The 21,581-nt window shown below is 49.7% G+C and overlaps 1 protein-coding gene across 36 annotated transcripts in view; it reads right to left on the bottom strand.

The window, feature by feature from the left end:
- Nucleotides 1–13,246: 13,246 nt before the first annotated feature.
- The window catches only part of IKZF1 (IKAROS family zinc finger 1), a 96,963-nt gene continuing 88,628 nt past the window's right edge, over nucleotides 13,247–21,581 (bottom strand). For all 36 annotated transcript variants that reach the window (XM_081534629.1, XM_081534626.1, XM_081534628.1 and 33 more), the window contains one exon: nucleotides 13,247–17,745. In XM_081534629.1, coding sequence (XP_081390755.1) covers nucleotides 17,036–17,745 — 710 coding nt within the window. In that variant the 3' untranslated portion in view covers nucleotides 13,247–17,035. The remainder of the gene's footprint in view (nucleotides 17,746–21,581) is intronic.

Below are 21,581 nucleotides of genomic sequence, written 5' to 3' on the forward strand. Positions count from 1 at the left end.
AACTGTAAGCTCATATGTGAAAACACATTTACCTGGTGGCAAGCCTGTTTCCAGCCTTAACTTGCTAAGTGACCGGGTCAGTTTTCACTGCCGCAGGGCTCCATTTCCCCTGTGTCAGTGGGGCGCTGGGCTGGGGGTGCAGAAATGCTCTCCCCAGGTAGGCGCTGTGAGACCCTGTCCTGGAAGCAAGGGTTGGGTAACTAGCTGCACTCTCTGCCTTCACCACTAGGGGGAGCGCATGCCTTGCTTTGCCTGGGGCTTCAGCGATGCCCTGGAGGTGGCTGTGTCTGGCTCTTTTTACCTTTTTTTTTTTTCCATTTAGTGAGCTCTTTATTTTTAAATTTTTATTGGAGTATGGTTGTTTATGTTATGTTAGTTTTTGCTGTACAGCGAAGTAAATCAGTTATACACATATCCATTCTTTTTCAGATGCTTTTCCCATATAGGACATTATAGTGTATTGAACAGAGCTTCCCGTGCTATACAGCAGGTTTTTAATAGATACTTAATTTTTATATAGTAGTGTGTATATGTAAATCTCAATCTCCTCATTTACCCTGTGCTCCCTCTTTCCCCCTTTGGTAACCGTAAGTTTATTTTCTAAGTCTGTGAGTCTGTTTCTGTTTTGTAAACAAGTTCTTGTCATTTTTTAAGATTCCACACATAAGTGATGATATCATACGATATTTGTCTTTCTCAGCCCTTTGAATTTTGATACCATTTTATCTTAAAATTCCAATTTAGATGTTAGAGAATGTTTAGCTAATTTGACACAAAGCTCAAATTTTTCGTTTCTTCACTTTTGTATTTAAATTAAAATATTATGCTTAATGAATTAGCTTTTTAAAATGTTTTGGCCTATAGTGTTGCTGGGAGATTTCCAGCTGAATTGCTTTACTGACACTCACTCCTGTGTACACGGGAAAGTGAAAGTGAAAGTCACTCAGTCGTGTCTGACTCTTTGCGACCCCGTGGACGTCCATGGAGCTCTCCAGGTCAGAATACTGGAGTGGGTAGCCTTCCCCTTCTCTAGGGGATCTTCCCAACCCAGGGATTGAACTCAGGCCTCCCACATTGCAGGCGAATTCTTTACCAGGTGGGCCACAAGGGAAGCCCAAGGATACTGGAGTGGGTAGTCTGTCCTTCTACAGGGGATGTTCCTGACCCAGGAAGGGCCTTAAATTCCCTCTAAGGTACCTGTCCTTTCCAGGGCCGAGCAGACATGTGAACTGGTGGATGTACACGGAGGTGAGTGGCTGGTCCTTGGTCCTTCCAAGCCTCTATGTTTTCTGACTTCAAGTCATCAACACAGACACCAAACACACATGAAATTATTCCGTGGGAGGGCATTTTGCACCTGCTCCCTTGAAATATTATTCATTGAAAGGACTGATGCTGAAGCTCCAATACCTTGACCAGCTAATGCAAATAGCTGACTCATTGGAAAAGACCTTGGTGATGGAAAAAGATTGAGGGCCGGAGGAGAAGGAGATGACAAAGTATGACATGGTTGGATGGCATCACCTACTCAATGAATATGAGTTTGAGCAAGCTCTGAGAGATAGTGAAGGACAGGGAAGCCTGGCGTGCTGCAGTCCATGGGGTCTCAGAGTTGGACACGACTGAGGGACTGAACAACAACCCTTGGCATAGAGCATCTTCCTGAATCCTTCCCTCTGCTCTCTGAACAAGCACTTTCAATCTCTGTTGTAACAGAGGAGGCAGTCAGAGTGAGTTGCTAATCAAGGGGTCGCCTTCAGCCCCCCAGCACACACAGAGCCCTTGACTTTGTCCACGTACAACAGGGCCACAGAGGGGCCTGGACCCCTGGGAGGCTGTTGCTGGCTGACGTGGTCACAAGCCATGCTTGAAGGACCCTGATTCTCAGGCGGAACCTTCCAGAGCTGCATCCTGTCTCACCCCTGGAGATGGGCACTCGCCATTGATGGAAGAGCTGGGTGGTTCAAGTCAGTGCCTGTTTTCTGACAGAGATGCAAGAACTTTAGTCAAAGTCCAGGGAGCCAGGAAGCAAAGCACCATGCAAATTCCTCCTGGAGGCTGGGGCAGCATGGCGTGTGGATGTGTGGAAATCGCTTTCACAAGGAACATTTCTCTAACTGCAAAGGAAGTGAGGCAAGCAGTTTATTGGGGAGAAGCAGAAGCAAAAGGAAAGTGATTTGCCTTTTTTTCCTCTTTTTCTCCTGGGAGGAGAGTGATCCTGCAAGAATCTACCAGCAGGGCGTCAGACTCCTTCCCTATTTGCTGGAAATCCCACCCTCCGAGGCTTCTCGGCAGTTCCTGCTGGTCGCCGCTGCCTGGAGGGGACTGGCGGTCAAGGGAGCAGCGGGCCTGGGGCACAGCCCCAAGGGAAGTGGGGTGAAAGTCTGGGAGGTGCCAGGGAGCATCAGGGAAGAGCAGTCCCACCCCAGAGACACCTTGAAGGGCCAGTGAACCTGCTTTATTGACGGCACACCGCCTCGGGCAAATGCTATATCCCTGCTGGCAGAGTGGAAGCCTCCGACCCCGAGTGGAAGTGAAAGTCACCTTGTAATTTGAATACCGAAGGCGGCCTCCAGGATTCAGTACCCCAGGGCAGGCTTCCTCAGGAACAAGCTGGGAACCCAGCTTGGGAACCCATGGTTGTTTTCGGAGGGGGGAGGCAGGGAGTTTATGGGGTAGTGATGCCAACAGTGGCCCTGTGGGACTCCAGGGCACGGAGGCCTTTTTGTCCCCCATCCCTTGTAGGCAGAACTCTGGGCCCCACAGCCTTCTCTGGGTTCCAAAGGGCAGGACAGCAGCTCCTCAAAGAAGAAGTAGCCACGAAACCACCTGAGGCAGAGGTGCATCCACATTAGAAGAGGGACCACCTAGGACCCTGCACACACCTTCAGCTTCTCAGCAACCCCACCCTTTTGTAACTGCAGAATAAAAAAGACTACAAGACAGTTACTACCCTGATCCTATCACATACTCTGGCCTGACCAGAGTATATAACCTTTCCCTACTCACCAGGGAGGGGGACACAGTTCTTGAGGCGCTAGCCTGCTGTGTTCCCCCTTTGCCTGGCAAAGTGGTGAAACCCCTCTATCTTTCTCCTCTATGACTCCGTCTCTATATTTCTGTTTGGCGTTGGTGCAGAGAGAGCTGAGATTTTGGCAACAGTGTTGCCTTGCTCCAGTTCAGCAGAGTTGCCCCACACAATACACAATGCAAAGCTTTCCTATCTGCTCTGTCCATTGTGGCAGCCACAGCCCCACATGACTCATGGAGCTCTTAGAATGAGGCTGTTGCATTGGGAAGGCTGAATTTTCTCATTTATTTAGTTTTGATGATTTTAAGTTTAGATCACCCGCTGTGGCTAGTGGCCTTTGTGTGGATCAGCATTGCTCTTCGCAGAACTCCTATTTGTGAATGAAAACAAATGCTCTGTCCTGGCATTTCCATGCTGCAGCTGTGGGAACGGGTGCCCTGTTTCTGGAAGCAAACAGGCAAGAAGCAGAATCGGTCTTGGTTGCTGCGAGGTGCACCTTTTCAGCTGTCCTGTGTTTAATCTCTCAGCACCGCCTGCACGGGCTGGGTGTGCACCCAGAGTCTGTTGGTGTGACCACGTAATCCTCAGGGTAAGACACTGCTACTGTTTTTCTTTTCGATTAACACGATTCTGTTGCACACAAGTTCAGGACCAGATCACTGGGAGTCTGAGCTGCCCCATGGCCCCATAAGTGTGGGATGATCCCCCCAGCTGGGGGGGGGGGCAAGGTGAGAGTGGGGACCCTTTAAGTCTCTTTTACATTGTCTCTAGGCTATGGCTTTTGTTGCAGTATTGCTGTCCGCGTGGCCCTGCAGTCTTATGCTTTTTCCATGTGGCTGTCCCAGAGAAGTGTTCATTCAGTGACTGTGGATCTTGCGTGTAATGGGCGGGCGTTAGGAAGTGTGGTTCAGGGTGACTCCCTGTGACCTTGAAGAAGTCATTCTGTGTCCCAGTCCCTGGGTCCCTGGTTTCACTACCTGAAGCTGCTGTTCACTCCCATCCCTGCCCTTCCTCAAAAAGCCCTGCTCTTCCTGGATGGCCGGGTGTTCCAGGACCAGGATGGGGTCTCATTTCTTGCTTCTCCCCCCAGGCCCTTGCTTAGCCTTGATGCTGAGAAGGCCCTTCTCCAGCTCAGTGTGGAGGCCGCTCTTCCTGCTGGACCCCCGGGTGGCAGGCCCTTAGGACCACAGAAGCTGCAGACCCCCCAAAGCCCTCCTGGGACCCTCAGGCTAAAATCAACGGCATTGTTGTTGTTCAGTCATGTCCAACTCTTCGTGACCCCGTGGACTGCAGCACGCCAGGCTTCCCTGTCCTTCACCATCTCCCGGAGTTTGCTCAAACTCACGTCCATTGAGTCGGTGATGGTGTCCAACCGTCTCCTCCTCTGTCACCCTCTTCCCTTCCTGCCCTCAATCTTTCCCAGCATTAGTGCTGAAGAAGGAATTCATAGGGCCTGGACTCCATCTTAGGCTTGTTCATGTTGATCATGCTTGGCCACCTCTCCAATGGACTCTAAACTCTGTGCTTAGTGCCTATGGAAACGACAATAGCAGGATAAGACCCCCTCTGGACAGGGGAATCTTGAAGATTACATCCAGGTTACTCATCGCCTAAGAGAAAACATACACTGATCCCCCTACCTCTGGACAGGTCATAAATTTTTCTGTATCTATCGGAATGTAACCTCAGGCTTATTGATTATTAACTGTTAGGAATGTAACCTCGGGCTTATTGATTATTGACTGTTTGAACACATAACACATGAGTGATGGGGTTACTGTGATTGTATTTACCTTTCCTTTGTTTATTTAAGTCTCAAGGAATTTGGGGTGGTGGGTTCAGACATGTACACATGGGGTATAAAAGATTTTCACAAATGCTGGTCGGGGTCCTTGGCTAAGAGGAGACTCTGCCTTGGGCCTGCCGGTGTAATAAACTGTACTTCACTGTCTGCATCGTCCTGTGTGAGCTTGTTTCCCGGAACGCGTGGCTACAACAGTGTCTTTTCCAGTGAGCTGGCTCTTCCCATCAGGTGGCCAAAGAACTGGAGCTTCAGCTTCAGCATCAGTCCTTCCAATGAATATTCAGGATTGATTTCCTTTAGGATTGACTGGTTTGATCTCCTTGCTGTCCAAGGGACTCTCAAGAGTCTTCTCCAGCTGCTGCTGCTAAGTCACTTCAGTCATGGCCGACTCTGTGCGACCCCATAGATGGAAGCCCACCAGGCTCCTCTGTCCCTGGGATTCTCCAGGCAAGAACACTGGAGTGGGTTGCCATTTCCTTCCCCACCTTCTCCAGCACCACAGTTCAAAAGCATCAATTCTTCCACACTCAGCCTTCTTTACAGTCCATCTCTCACATTTGTACATGACTATTGGAAAAACCACAGCTTTGACTACACGAAACTTTGTTGGCAAAGTAATGTCTCTGCTTTTTAATATGCCCTCCAGGTTGTCATAGCTTTTCTTCCAAGGAGCAAGCGTCTTTTATTTTCATGGCTGCAGTCACCATCCACAGTGATTTTGGAGCCCAGAAAAATAAAGTCTGTTAATGGCATGGCCGTCCCCAAATGTGTCTCCATGTTCAGGCCTCTGGTGGGCTGGTGCTCACCCATCCCTCTGGCCCAGATTTCCTTGGGCCAACTTTCTTCACCCAAACACCTCCTTCTGCCTTTCCACTCAACTCTGTTCTTCCTGGTTTTCTGTCTGCGGGATCTGTTTCTGATGGAAGGGGCTGACGTGTCCAGTGGTGAGTGGGTCCGTCTATTTCTTCTCACGGTTCTAGGGCATATTTGGGTGCTCTGTGCTTAGGCACACACACATGAAGAATTGCTATGTTCTTCCAGAGAACTGACCCCTTTATCATCAGGTAAAGTCCCTCTATCCTGGATAACCTCCCTGCCTCTGAAGTCTGCTGTGTCTAAAATTATAACAACTCCTGCTTTCTCCTGACTGGTGTTAGCAAAGGGTGTTCTCCGTCATCGCTTCAATCTATGTGTGCTCAGTCGCTGAGTGGCATCCAACTCTTTGTGACCCTATGGACTGTAGCCCGCCAGGCTCCTCTGTCCATGGAATTTTCCAGGCAAGAATACCAGAGTGGGTTGCCATTTCCTTCTCCGGGAAATCTTCCCAACCCAGGGATCGAGCCTACATTTCCTGTGTCTCCTGCATTGCAGGCAGATTCTGTACAGTCTGAGCTACCAGGGAAGCCCCATGAGTCTTAAAGTGACTTCTTCATGGACGATGTGTAGTTGGATGCTGCCTGTAGATCCACTCTGACAGTCTCTACATTTCAAGTGGTGTATTTAGACCAATGATGTTTAAAATGAAGATTGATACAGTTGGATTAGAAGCCACCACACTTGTTACTATTTTCTCTCTTTTATCCCCTTTCTGTTTGCTTATTTTTACTGTCTTCCACTTGTCCTGGTGTCTCCAGTTTTAATCGTTTTGTAAACAGGTTTCTGTTGCCTGTCTCTCTGCCTCTGGCTCAGACTAGCTTTGTCCGGTGGAGCCTCGCTACCCAGTCTCTCAACCCTCCTCCTCCCCATCAGCTGTGTCCCCCAGGACTGCTCAGCCTATCCCCTGGATGAGACCCCCTGCCAGGGCCTGAACGCCAGGACCCACAGGAGAGGACCCTCCTGGAGACCTCAGGAGCCTGAGACCTGTGTCCCATTGTCTCCTGTCTTTCTCTGGGGAGTTGATGCTAGCCCTGAAGCACACGGAAAGATGGGAGGGGGATTCAGAAGGAAGAGCCATGGGCTGGGGGGTCCAGGCCATCATCTTGGTGGGATAAGACCATAGACCCCAAGGACCAGGGGACAAGTGTCCATCCTATATGCCATATGCCCTTCCTGGGGCCTGACCCTGAGCTTGGAGTGGAAGTTTGGGGATGATGAGGCAAGACCTCTGCCTCATAGTCCAATGGAGGAGGAAGCCACTTAACAGAGCACCACGCAAGGCTGAGACAGACTTAAACAGCTCCAGAAGCCTGGAGATCTGGCCTTGAGACAGCTACAAAGATTAGTTAAGAACAAAGGTTCAGCCTTGTTACATGCCTAGCTCAGCAGCTGGCACAGCTTGGGGAGCCTTCCAGGGCCTGTGGGCTCATCATGTGCAGGAGCCTAGGTTCCAGGCTGCCGAAGGTTAGAAGCAGCCTGGAGCGATGTGGAGAATCAGGTCCTGGTCAGACCGGATGCCATCTGCAATGGGTGGACTTGGACCCCAGACTAGGCTCCCTGACTCCAAGGCTCCTGGTGATTGGCACAGACCCTCAAGCACATGGTTGTTGTTTAGTCACTAAGTCGAGTCTGACTCTTGTGACCCCCATGGACTGTAGACCGCCAGGCTCCTCTGTCCATGGAATTCTTCTCCAGGCAAGAATACTGGACGGGGGGGGGGGGGGGGGGTTGCCATTCTCTTCTCCAGGAGATCTTCCCAACCCAGGGATCAAACCCGGGTCTCCTACACTGCAGGTAGTTTCTTAACCACTGAGCCACCAAGCAAGCCCCTCAAGAACACACTGTACCTATTTTATTTTTGAACAGTAACACACATGATTGTTTTCTTGTAGGGTAGTATAAAGGAAACTTCAAACAATTGTGATGCTTCAAGGTGTGGGATCTGGGTGTGGGCAGGGGGAGCCAAGCGGGTTTTGTGAAGGGGAGTGCCCAGGAGGGAGGAGAGCCCTAAAAGGGGAATTGAACCGAGGGCCTGAGACCACACGCCCTCCTCACTGTGGGGCCTCCGCCCGCCCCTGCCCACAGGAAGCAGGAGGGAGGAAGCTGACGGGGGTGCAGCGGCAGGTGCGGGGAGCAGAGGCAAGGTGCCCGGGAGGCCTGGAATCCCGCCGTGGGGTCCCTCCGAGAGGGAGCAAGGGTTTGAGTGGGGTGGGCAATGCTGCGCTGCCTTCGGGGGCCAGAAACCCTGGGAGTGGGCACAGGAGGCCCCGGACCGGGCAGAGCAGAGGGAGGGAGGCCTGAATCAGGAAGGGAGAAAGAAAGTATCTTTGGACAATTCACACACTCAACGTCACATCTAGCTGGTTTGACAAAACATGGGAAACAAGAAGTGAAATTTGTTAACTGCACCAAGATCCAGGCAGTTCACTTCAGGGGACAGCTTTGGTACCAAATTATCCTTATTATGCAAATTTCCTCCCCAAGCGGCCGGCCTCCAGTTGTGCCTGGGGACCACGGGGCCGCATCTGCTTCCCGTCCTGTGATCCCCCGTAGCCACAGCCCACCTGCGGGGCTGGTGCAGCACCCTGCTGCCAGGGAGGGGGCGCGGGCGGCCTGTGCTGGGGAGTGGGGTGGGGGCACAGGAGACATCACACAGGGATCATGCCTTGTTTCTGTCCTTGGCTTTGCCAAAAAGCGGAAAAAGCAAGGGGACTTCACAGTGAGGTTTTCACCTTCCTCCTTAGGAAAATACAGCCCAGAACTTGGCATTTTTTGAAGCATCTGGTCCCAGCTGAGGCCTGAGGTCCAGGCTGCACCAAGTTCCCCATTTCTTTCCTGCCAGCATCAGTCTCAGGGGTCCGCAGCCCATCACTGCCTCTTGCATCTCCCTCCCCAGGCCCCCCGCCAAATGTCACAGCCAGTGACCTGGATGCTCAGCTGGTGGCTTCTTCACAGCCTACTCCTGATCTCAGCTGCTTTATTGGACCTGCTCTTTGGCCTCTCCTTCGTGGAGAGGATTTGGGTGCTGGGCTCAGCGGGCTTCTCTCCTGTCTGGGACCATCACCCTCTTCTCTGTAGGAACAAAGCTTCTGTCACCCTCCCACCACGCTCTGCCCTGGGGTACCTCCTGGGTCCATCCTGCTTTCTCACTCTTGACCACCTGCCTCTCAAACTGTGACCTGTCTTCACAGCTGACCCATTCTTGTCATCCAGTACCTTCCGTTATGCAAAACCCAGCTTCCCCTCTCAATCCCTCTGCCCAGCCCACGCTGCCCCTGCCCCCCACTAACCGCTCACGTAGGACTTGAGATTTGGAGTCAGCACCTCACAAGTCCTCCGCATGCAATCATTTCAATCTTCTTCAATAGACAATTATCTGTGTACATGTTTACTGACCTGCATCTCAGTCTGTGGGTTGCTGTCACAAAATGCCGGAGACTGGGTGGCTTGTGAACAACAGAAGTTCATTTCCCGCAGGTCTGGAAGCTGGAAGTCTTGAAGTCAGGGCCAGGTGAGGCCCCCCTCCCGGTGGTGGATTTCTGACTGTCTTCGCAGGAGTCAGGGTGAGGGAGCTCCTTGAAGCCTCTTTATTAGGACACCAGTCCCACCAGGTGGCGCTAGGGCTAAAGAACCCGCCTGCCAACGCAGGAGACAAGACAGAAGAGATGCGGGTTCCATCCCTGGATTGGGAAGATGCCTTGGAGGAGGGCATGGGAACATACTCCAATATTCTTGCCTGGAGAATCCCATGGATAGAGGAGTCTGGTGAGCTACAGTCCGTGGGGTCTTAAAGATTCAGACACGACTGAAGCGACTTAGAACGTAGCAGTCCCACCACGAGGACTCCATCCTGATGACTCAGTCACCTGCCAAACATCCACCTCCAAATACCTTTGGGAGGCAGGAATTCCACATATGATTTCTGGGGAGACACAAACATTCAGACCATAGCAAGCACCTACTATGTGCCAGGTAACTCTTCTTGACACTGAGGATATGGCAGGAAAAAAAAAACAACCAACCTGCTCCTGGAGACCACATTCCAGTGACAGAGATTCTAGTCTTCTCCAGCCCCGCTGCTGGTAGGTTATGCCTTTCCCCTCTTGCCAGGCCTCCTGCCTGCTCCTCTTGTTGCTTTCCTGTTTCTCATTATGTCACTCTCTTCTCTGCCTCCAGTGGCTCTCCTGCACCTGCTTCTCTTCCTCTTCACACTCCTCTGGCTGCAGGAACTGAGCTTGCTTTCTCTCGCTTTCCTGGGCTCTGCTGCCTGCAGGATGAGGGTTCTGGTCCCCCTCCCCTTTCTTGCAGGGCGGGGGCTCAGCCCCCTCAGGAGTTGCCTGAGTTTAAATCCTACCTGCGTCCAGCGGGGCAAGTCTCCCTGGAGTCAGCAAGCCCACCATGGTCAGGCACTGAAGCTGGTTTCTCTAATCTAGGTTTCACAGGTAGCACAGGTAGTATTTTGGTTTTCCACTCTCTGACTCGCTTTTCATGGCAAACCCACTCCAGTATTCTTGCCTGGAGAATCCCATGGACAGAGGAGCCTGGCAGGCTACAGTCCATAAGATCGCAGAGTCGGACATGACTGAAGTGACTTAGCACATGTGCACGAGTTGTTTTAAATTTAGGAAAGGAAGAGAGAGACGTTATTAATTTTGAATAATTATTCACTTCATTAATAATTAATTATTAAGTTTCTTCCTCTGTCAAAAAAGAGAGGGATGTGGCTGGGCTGGAGGAGAGGGTTAAGGTTGTATCTGCCTTGATGGGGACCAGGTGGGTGGGGTCAGCTTATCTGGACTTGAGGAACTGGTCCCATATGAGGCAGGTGGAGCCCACCCAGAACTCCTGCTCCAGAAAGGTCAGGAGTGGGTCTCTGGAAACTCCACTTCTGAGAACCAGCCAGGTGATTCTAAGCTGCATTTGAGAACCAGGGTCATGGGGGAATTTCTGAATGCCCCAAGGTCGGGGGAAGGTGATGTGGGTGAGGGAATCAGGAGGCGGTCTTGAGCTGGGAGCTGGAAATTTGGGTTAATGCTGGGAGGCCAATGGGAGGACAGGAGCCTGGCCATGAGGCAGAAGTGCTATTCTAGGAGCCGAGGGACTCCACCTCCCCCTCGTCAGAGGTAGCAAGGGCCAGGCTCTTGGGGGAAGGCAGAGAAGATCCAGGCTGTGTTGGCAGCACCTGAGCTCCAGCCCTGCCTGGCGGCTGTGCTGGGGCTGCTCTCTGGGTTCTGAGGCAGAGAAAGACCAGCAGGGTTCAGAGTGATGCCTGGGCTTCTGAGCAACAGGGGACCCATGTGTTGGTGGTCTGAGCACTTCTTCCAAGTCTTGTACTGATTGCCCAGCTCCTAGATGTCTGTTTTGAGCCCTGCTCAGGATTTGGAGTTGAGAGGCTGGACATATGAAAAACCAAACTTTTGGCAACAGCCGAGCAATCCTGTTCGTTAGAGTGCATGTACTTTTAGTGAAAATGCAGAACTTCACCAAGGAGTCACAAAACCTCCAAAATGTTTTATTTTGCTGGAAAATAATTGGAAGTGGGAGCAAAAATCATTGGCATCTGAGCCCCCAATTCTGATGTCTAGCTCCTCAGGTTTCACACTAATTCGTAAAACACAGCATGTTTTGTAAATTTATGGCACTTATCAGGAATAGAATTGGATGAGCAGCTGTCTTCAGGGAGGATAAAAAACTGCACCCAGAAAACTGCCAGAGCTGCCCCAGGGGGAACAGCAGAGAGGGAGCTGTCCAGGGGGAACAGCAGAGAGGGAGCTGTCCAGAACATGCCAGGCTGTTCCAGGTATGCAGGGAACAGTGTCTGTCTGACAACTGCATCCACACCTCGCTTCCTTTACTCAGCATCTTCTGGGCCCTTGGCGCAGGCAACCAGGCTCTTTGAACCTTGGTGCATCCACCTGGAAGCAGTTGCAGTCCTCCTGGGGCTGACCAGGCAAACTGTTCCTGACTCTTACCCCTCCCAGGCGTGAATGTGAGCTGTTCTGCTCCTCACCATCACCTCATGAAGGAAACGCCCTCCAGACCCAGAGTGGGGCTCACCAGGTTGGGCACATGGGGTGGATGCACCCCTGGCTCACTGGGGGCTTTCAAGGGGACCAGAGGAAGCTTAATGGCTTACAGCATCAAAAAGATGCTGAGGATAATCATTCTTAGCATGACTTCAATAATACAAAAGGTAGTGAAAACCAAGAAGTGAAGTCTATCATCCTACAGAATGCTCTTGAAGTGAGGGTTTGCAACTTCACCCTCACTTGTTACAGTCCTGGGTTCCAGGATGGATTGCTCCTCGACCCCTTCCCAAGCTCTTGCTGAGCTTGAGAGATGAGGGTAGGCCACTGCTCTCCTCAGATCCCTTCTAGTTGAGTGTTGGTCGTTCGGTTGTGTCTGACTCTTTGCAACTCCGTGGACTATAGCCAACCAGCTCCTCTGTCTGTGGAATTCTTCAGGAAAGAATATTAGACTGGGTTGCCATTTCCTTCTCCAAGGGATCTTCCCGACACAGGGATTGAAGCCAGGTCTCCCATGTTGCAGGCAGATTCTTCACCATCTGAGCCACCAAAGAAGCCCACTTCTAGACACACTCATTAACCTTGGTAAGGTGCACACAAACACATTCCTCACTCTCACAGTCAGACCCCCACCACCACCACCACCACTTTGGAGTCACTTTTCCACCTTAAATTGAGCTTAGGTCATTTCTGAGTTATTTCTTGCACCCGTGACCACTGAGAACGACAGGATATAGCTGTGAAACTGAATCTGGCCATGGTTGTGCCATCACCTCTCTCTAAGCCACGCGTTCATTCAGTGTGGTAACTCAAAGGTGCCGAAAACTTTTTTGAAGAATGCTACCCCGGCCACTGACACTTACGAAAAGCCCCTGATGCCAGAGCCTGATGTGAAACAGAACAGTCTGTGGATTTCATTCAAGTTTCACCTGATCAAATGTTGAACCGTGTAAACTCGATCACTTCATCTTATTTACTAGATTTGAGCCCACACGGTGTCTGGCTGTTTCTCCCAAAGGGTCAGAGGGTTTTTACCCCCGAGCATCTCAAGCAGTGCAGTCTGTGGCAGACAGAGTTGAGACACCCCAGCCCTGCGCCCCCTGCCCTAAATGTGCAGCTCAGCATGGAGAGTGCCCCCGGGGTGGCCACTGCGGTCAGTCCCTGCCTCTGTGCTCCCCCCGGCCACCCATCTGCTGCGCATGGCATTAAGCACTGCTCTAAGAAGAGCTGGGGAATGTGTGTCATATTGCCCACAACCTCCACTCACCCTCAAACCCGCAAGTACCCCAAGCCCAGCACAGCTTGAAGAGGGGGTGCTCAGCCTGCCGAAGTGAACTGATGCACTGGCGGCAGCAGCGAATGCATATGATCACATATGATACCAGCTTGTCTTGTACCCGCCCCCAAGCCCATCTTCTTCCTCTGACCTGGAGGGAGTCTGTAGCAGGTGGCAGGTCTGTGGGATGATTCTCTCAAGACCAGCGTGGGCTTCACAGCATGGGGCAGACAGAGTATTCGTTGCATTTATTAGTTCTATCACCACAGAGAAGCATTTGAAAATGTGTACAAAAGGATACTCTATATTCCTCCAAGGGCACACCCCTTGTTCACAGCAAAACAGAAATAATTTAACATCATCATAGAGGCAGATTGGAAATACAACTGCATTTTCTCATTTACAGTCCTGTACAATGGCAGCTGCACACCTAAAGAACACATAAATTGAACCCTGAAGAGTCACCACACACAACATTGTAAAAAAGTGTATTAGAAAGTATTGGAAACAAGATTGCATGTTCATTTCTGGTTACACTTGTTCACAGTGAATGCTATGGCACCAATAGCATATGTGCTTTTTTTAGAAAAAATTTATGATGTCTGTATATCTTAAATAAGTCTAATTTTGGTTTCTTTTAAAGTAAAAAAAAAAAACAAACCCCACTAAACTGAAGGAGAGAGATCTGGGTTCTGAGTAGCACTGCCCCTTCATTATTGCTGGAACATAAGTGCATGAGAGAAACAGATTTACATCACAACTGGTCTACAGAAGTCCATGGCATCTCGCTTTTGTTTTGGCAAGAAGATGATGCTAAGAAATTCCTACTGAAAACAAAACAAGAAAAAGCACAAAGATAGAAAAAACAAAAACAAAAAAACAAAAAAGAAACTCGCATCGCATTGAGAGATAGCTGTCTTTCTTGATGAAGTGTCTGAGATCTCATTTTTGGTTGATTCTGAATTGGAAGTGAAATGTGCTGGTATCTGAAATGCTAGGTGCTGAGACACGCCCTTGGGTGACAAAGCGACAGTAACACGATTCTTTTTAATGTCTCTTCTACAAGGACAAGCCCATGCTCTACGATTCGTGATGCAGGAAGACCTGGGTGAGTAGGGTCCAGGTGTTCTGAGTGGAGGGGAGCTGGCGACCGCGATGGGCTGGAATGCCAAACAGGGACTTCTCATGATCGACGGGATCCACCTGCCCCAGGTGCCCCTCCTTTGGTTGACATTCATTTTCAACACAACGAGAGTGCATGAAACCCAGTGCATCCACAGTGGTCCCCGAGACACACACTCACATTGTCACACAGCCGAACAGACCACAGAACGAAATGGGGTAAGGTCATGCAAAATGCCACTTTTACCAGGTAGAAGGAAAATGTCAACAGCTTTGGGTACAGAACATGGCCACCTTTCAAGCATAATTTAATTACTTGTTGGCATTGTATGAAACCTTACTTTAAATACAGTAGTTTCAGAGAAAAAAGGTGTTACATTAGAAAACCACAATAAAAGGTGTGTAAATAAGGTTATATTGGCTACAAAAGGCAGAGAGAAGGAGGGGAAAGTCCTGGGGAAAACAACTCCTCAGCCACTATTTACAGTGGTGGGTTGAGGTCAGTGTGAAGCCACAGGGGAAAAGATCACTCTGTTCAGCAAATGGACCCCGTGGAACAGATGTGGCAGGTGAAACTGGCCTGCAAACTGGACATGTAAGCAGTCTCTCACCCTGAATATACATGTTCCTGGGGATAAGGTGGATCTTTCTCTGTAACTGCACATGGAACTAATGCTGTCCACAGCCCAGAGTCCCCCTCTGCCCCTCACCCAGTGCCCCAGCGTGTCACTGACCAAGTTACTACAACTTTGTCTATTTCCAGGTTCAAAACATCACACAGTTCCGTAAGCAAAGAATCCCATGACTCAAGGATGCTAGGGTGCCACCCTTTCCACAAAACCCAAGTGCACCTGGGAAGGTAAGCTTCTGAAGACTGAAGGTGGGGTAGTTCATTGAAAGAATTAAAATGAATCCAAAGGAACAGGAGTCAGGCTAGAGACTGCTGACTGGGGACATTCATTGCAGGACTTTCATCTCTGGAAGGCTTCCAGACCATTGATTGGTTTAGAATTTAATTAGAGCAGTGATTCTCCACTAGGAATACCTTTTTCTCCCCAGTGGCATTTCTAGTTGTCAACTGGGGGGTCCTACTGGCATTTATTGTGTAAGTGACCAGTGAAGTGACAGTCACTCAGTCATGTCCAACTCTTTGTGACCACGTGGACTGTAGCCCACCAGGCTCCTCTGTCCATGGAATTCTCCAGGCAAGAATACTGGAGTGGGTTGCCATTTCCTCCTCCAGGGGATCTTCCCAACCCAGGGGGTGACCTCATGCTGTTAAACAGCCTAGGATGCCTGGGGAAATACCCTGCCACCCAGTATCCAGCCCCAAATGTCAAGAGTGCTGAGCCCAGGATCTCTGGAGTTGACTGAAATGCAGAGATGTTTGTGCACAAGTTTTGCTGTTTCCTTATGGTCACCTTGGACATTTTGGTGATGAAAAATACTGGAAATATTTGCAACTGTATGCCTTCCTGCTCAGTGGTTGAGATGGATGTCCTTAATGATGGCATGAACCTATACTATTACTTTCCAGGTTAGGATTGGGACCCGTGGACGTCTCTGTGGGCCTTTGAGGGCATGAAGGGTCCTCACCTCCAGGGCCACCTCCCTCTGTCCAGCTGGACCTTGAGTTCTGGTCACAAGATGATCCTGGATACTCCCCCAGTAAGACAGGTGCATCCTGCCTAGGTGGACACAAGGGTGCAGCTCTGTCCTTAGAGGAGAGAGTGTCAGATGGTTTGAAAGTGTGGTTTCAAACAAACAGGTGCTGTGTGTAAGCAGTAGCCTCTGGATTTCACCTGACAAATTTCCTTGACCTGAAAATGGTCATTCTGAATCCCTTAACGGATATTAAAATGAGAATACTATACACAGAAGGCAGGGAAAGAAATGTCCCCACAATGAGAAACCCAGGCTTGGAGCTACAAACACAACATTAAATGAAATTTAGGACAGACTTTCTGCAGGAAAATAGGCTTCTGGTCACAGGCAGAACCGGGCAGGAAGGCGTACAGAACCAGGCATGGAATTTAGAATAAAGGTTTGGTTTCTGAGGGATTTTATCATCTGAACATTTCAAAAGGCATTAACGTCTAAATTTCAGGGCTGGTGTTAACAATGTAGTGATAGACTCTGGGGGCCCTTAGGAAATGAGAGAGCAGAGAACAGTGGTCCCAGGTGCCCTACGGAAATACAGAGTTCATTCCATGGGACAAGAGGCCTCTGGAGGCTTATGGGCTGGACAACGTCATGACAAAGTTTGGAATGGGAGAATGAATCCAAAAGGCTCTCCAAGCCCTCCCTTCCCTCTGCCCAATAGTCACTTTTCCCAGCAGTGTGCAGAATTTGACTTAGAATAATATCTTCCTTTGGAACCTATGGCCTGTCGGTGCAGGAGGCACGCAGTTTCCGGCCCTGCAATGAGGGCATTTCACCCCAGGGTCACGGTCATGGTCACGGTCACGGTCACGGTCACGGCCACAGCACAGGGGCTGTGAGCCTGGCTCCCGGGACCTTGCGAACCCGATCTGGTGCCCGAAACCATGCTTAGCACGGAACCAGCTCATTCCTTCCCGGGCTTCCACCTGTTTTTATACAATTCTCCCCGAACATGACATATCACTTGGAGGCCGGCGATTGCTAGGAAGCAACAGGGGAGGGGACTTCAGCCTGCGGTCTACAGAATCGTCTAGTAAGAGAGCATTCCGGGGGCTCCAAATGGAACCCCGCATCTAACAAGAAAAACGTCCTGTTCTCAAAAGCAAATCAACCAACTCAGAACAAAACGAAGTACCGCCTAGAGGACAAAGCACAGCGGTCCAGTCCAGCCCCAGCCGCCCGCCCAGGGGCGCGTGCAGGTCGCGGATGCTCTTCCTGCGGGCACGCGCAGTCCGGGTTTAGCTCATGTGGAAGCGGTGCTCCCCGCGCGTGATGTGGGACGAGAACTCGTAGCGGTCCTGGCTGTGGTAGCCACACATGTTGCACTCGAAGGGATCTCGGAAGCCGTGGCAGCCCATGTGGATGGTGTACATGACGTGGTCCAGGAAGAGCACGCGGCAGTGTTCGCACCTGTACACCTTGAGGGCTTCCCCGCTCGTGCCGATGACGCGCAGCGCGTCCGGGGGGCCCTCGGAGGCCGCGCGCAGCACCTCATAGGCCGCGTGCTCCTCCTTGATGGACAGGCCGTTGCGCGCGTGGGGGGTGATGTGGTTGGTCAGGTAGATGAGGCCGCCCCGCTGCTCCTCTGTGTTGCTCTCGGTGTCCGTGGAGTCTTGGCAGCTGTTGCTCGGGGACGCCTCGCGCTCTGAGGACGTGGACTTGGCCTTTGAGAGCAGCAGCAGGTTCTCCACAGCGCCGTCCTGGGCTGAGTGGTTGGAGCGCGCGGGGCCCTCGGCATGCGGCTTGTGGAGCGGGTACATGGGGCTGAGCACTGGGACCACGTCGGAGCTGCCCGGGGGTGTCTGCACCAGGGGGCGCAGAGACTCGGCCCCCAGGTAGCTGATGGCGTTGTTGATGGCCTGGTCCATCACGTGTGTCTGCATCATCTCGTTCTCCTTCTCGTAGCTGGCATTGCCGTCGTAGGGCAGTTCCGACAGGCACTTGTCCCCTGTGGGAAGCGGGTGACAGTCAGAGAGGCCCAGGTTACCTCTGTGCCCGGCAGCAACAGCTGACATCTACACCCGTGGGGGCAACGATCTCGGGCAGACACACAATGCGGACATCAGCAAAAGAGGGCAAAGCTGACAGTCTCTGCCTGCCCTGTACCTGGCATGGCGCCCTGCCTGGGGTTGGTATTTAAACCAATTTGTCTGACAAATCAATAAACGAACAGGTGAACCAATTTAAACAGCATATATGCAAACACTAAACCAATACTTGTATTTACTCTGGGTGTTAATAAACATTTTGAGTGTGCTGAGTGTGCTAAGTTGCTTCAGTCGTGTCTGACTCTTTGCGACCCCATGGACTGTAGCCCGCCAGCTTCCTCTGTCCATGGGATTCTCCAGGCAAGAATACTGGAGTGGGTTGCGGTGCCCTCCTCCAGGGAATCTTCCTGACCCAGGGTTTGAGCCCATTTCTCTTATGTCTCCTGCATTGGCAGGCGGGTTCTTTACCACTAGCGCCACCTGGGAAGCTCTAAAGATTTTTATATTTAATTTAAAATTAATATTGAAATGATATGTTTTCATATAGAGTTCTAAGTAATTCACAATGGCTAGTTAACATCACTAATTTATTTAATTCAAGCAATTATATGATTATAACAATGTGTGATGTTATGTCATATATTTTAAATTCATAACTATAATACTCTAGAATAAAGCTTAATCAAAAATACAGAAACTTTATATTCTTCATAGTGAAATGGTATCAGTCTTGTCAACAACAAAAAGCTGGCTCTGACTTGCGTGAGAGTGAAAAGCATCGTCAGATGTACCAGCCTCCACATCTTCCCTGGGCTCTAATTCCATGCCTGCTTCTCAGTTCTTAGCAGCAAGGAGCCTGTGCTGCAGTCATTTGGTGAAAAGTTGGTAGAAAGTTGAGAGCAGACTGAGGAAGCTCCAGGGGTGACATTTACTTGTTCCTTCAAACAATTACTGAGCAGGAATGATTTGCAAGAAATTACTGTCAACGACTCGTCAGCGAATTTGGCCCCAAGAAGCCTGAGATCTAATATCATGGTTGGTAGGAGGCAGCGAGCTCACTTCCCCTGGAAATTTGAGAAAAGATTTGACTTCTTGTAATTAGCTTTTGAGTACAAGTTTTCATAATGAAATAAAATGAATATCCTTGAAGATAACACCTTCTTGATGTACAGGTTCTAAGCTCAGTAAGAAATCTTGGCTTAATTAGCAAATCCATGAGTGAACTGTCTGCCTCATTGTTAAGGTCTATTGATTCACTTTACTTTCAGTGGTGGTTAGTTAATAAGTCATGGGAGGAGCGGCATTCAGAGGCAGGTCTGAGCTGTTTACATTTTGACCCTTGCTCTGTTTCTTTCCTTCTCTCAACACATGTCCACTGAGTGTCCACCCTGGACCAGACAGGAGGGACAGAATGGCCAACAAGTAACATCCTTCACAGCCCACAGGGGAGACAGACGTTAGGGCATGGTCACATGGAGCGCATCCCTGTCTGAGAAGTTCTGTGAAGGAAAAGGAAGGTTTGCTATGGGGACTTAATTCTGCTTTCTAGTATGATGAGGCATATTTCTGGACAGTTAATGTCACAGATTTTTTTAAAGATTATCAATAAGTCTGGGAACTATGGAGCAGTTCATCCTTCAGCTGCTAAGCACTAGCTTCAGTCCGTGATATGTGTCCCACACAGGGAGCAGCAAGAGGCAACTAAGGGGAGAGGGAGCTAGGAGGCTGAGATGGACGGGTGAGTGGAGCCAGAGCCTGAGCAGATGGATGGGCAGGGTAGACCCGAGGAAGACTATATCAAAGGAAGCTGGAAGGCTTTGAAGGAAGGAAGGGCCCTTCTCCATCACGTGTGTGCATGTGTGCTAAGTGGCTTCAGTTGAGTCCGACTCTGTGCAACCTTATGGACTGGAGCCCATCAGGCTCCTCTCTTTATGAGGATTCTCCAGGCAAGAATACTGGACTGGGTTGCTGTGCCCTCCTCTAGGGGATCTTCCCAAACCAGGGATTAAATCTCTTATGTCTCCTGCATTGGCAGCTGGGTTCTTTACCACTCACACCACCTGGGAAGCTCCACTGGTGGAAGGCAAAAGTGAGGATGCCTTCTGGCTGCCCAAGGGTCCAGGTTAGGGCTGACGGTGGCTGGTGAGACTGATCATGGTGGAGATCCCCACACCTCCCCCACTGACACCTGACATCATGGCCTGCAGCCAGTTCTCGCAACAGAAGGTTAAACTGCTCCATAGTTCCTAGACTAATTAACAATCCTTACAAAATCTGAGACCACTGATAACTATCCAGAAGTATGCCGCATCAGACTAGAAAGCATCATTAGGTCCTGCTTCTTGCTTTGTTGGGATGTGTATCATAGAGCGGCCTGTCTCCCTTTCATCTCAATCTGCTGGTAGTCAGGAGTGACACATGCACTGACAACGGTACCATGTGACCCTTATATGACACACAGAAACTTGTCCGTGGCCAGCCACACCCTCTGCAGAACCGGAACATATTGGAATCTCTATGGAAGTTGGGTGGCAGTGATCATAGGGAGTGGGCTTCATGACAATTCTGATACATATAAAGTGCTTACAGCTCCACCCAAAATGGCGCTTTCCCACCTAATGATCCTGTTTCTCCCAGAGTCATGGTTCTGTGCTTTCCTAAGCAACTGTTTTTTAAAACCGGGTATCAACAATAAAAGGATGTAGGGGGGAAAAACCCTATATATGTTTCAGACCCACGTGGCATATTGAAACCACCCACAGAATTTCTCTTCCCTTAATATTCCACAGAGTGAGAAAATCCCACAACATTCACTTTGGCAGAATGCTAAAGAAAGGTACATAGTCTAAGGAAATACATACTTATAAAAATCAAGGAAAGAAAATTCTGGCATGAGATACATGGTTAAGCTTGACAGCTGATTTTACTTATAAAATCTTAAATATGAAGCAACAAAATCCTCAGCAATCTCCCTAACATCCTCATATCCATAGAGAATCAATTCAAATAGGTGTCTTTTTTTTACTTCTGATCAAAAAGCAGTTGAAACCTCTCCTAATGAGACCAGGTGACACTAGATGAGTGAGCGCTGAGGTTGATTCACTAGATGGGAGATGCGAGTTAAGTCCGAGATGCTGTCCACTGGGAGGAAACACCCCAAGGGCCAGAACATCCTCTGGCAGCTAGAAATACTTCCCAACCAGGTACAGTGATAACTGGTTTAGGGCATTTAACCAAATCTCAGAATGAGGGAGGAAGGGCAGAGAGGAAGTCTTTTAACAAAGACTGCACTTTGCCTTCCTTGAACTCCTCCAACCTCATCCCTAGCATTCCTTCAGGATTAAGAAAAGCTGAGCTCTCACAGAAAAAACAAAAACAAAAACAAACAAACAAACAAAACCCCCACATCTCAGATACAATGGGAAGAAAATAGCAAACATCAGTCAAGCTCTGTCAGCCCAAGTCAAATACACAAGATGAAAAGAAAAGGTCATGGTTACTGTGAAGATAATTTCTAGCAAGCCAAGGGAAGAAAGGAAGTAAAACAGCCCAATAAGCCCACCCTCAGAAAAAGCCTAATTCAAGGAAGAGAAGAATGTAGCATAATTGCTTTGTGACGTGAATTCAATTAAAAAGATACTGAAACATGGCAGGCTAGAATAACACAATAAGATGAAAATTTAGATCTCAGGAAACAAAATGAGGTCCAAACAGTATCATTTACAGATCATACAGGGATTAGAAATAGCAAGTAATACAACATAAACTCCTGAAAATGGAATCACTGACCTAGAGG

Source organism: Giraffa tippelskirchi, chromosome 10 (assembly GCF_054371585.1).
Source record: "Giraffa tippelskirchi isolate mGirTip1 chromosome 10, T2T-mGirTip1v1.2.pri, whole genome shotgun sequence".
NCBI classification, from domain to species: Eukaryota; Metazoa; Chordata; class Mammalia; order Artiodactyla; family Giraffidae; genus Giraffa; species Giraffa tippelskirchi.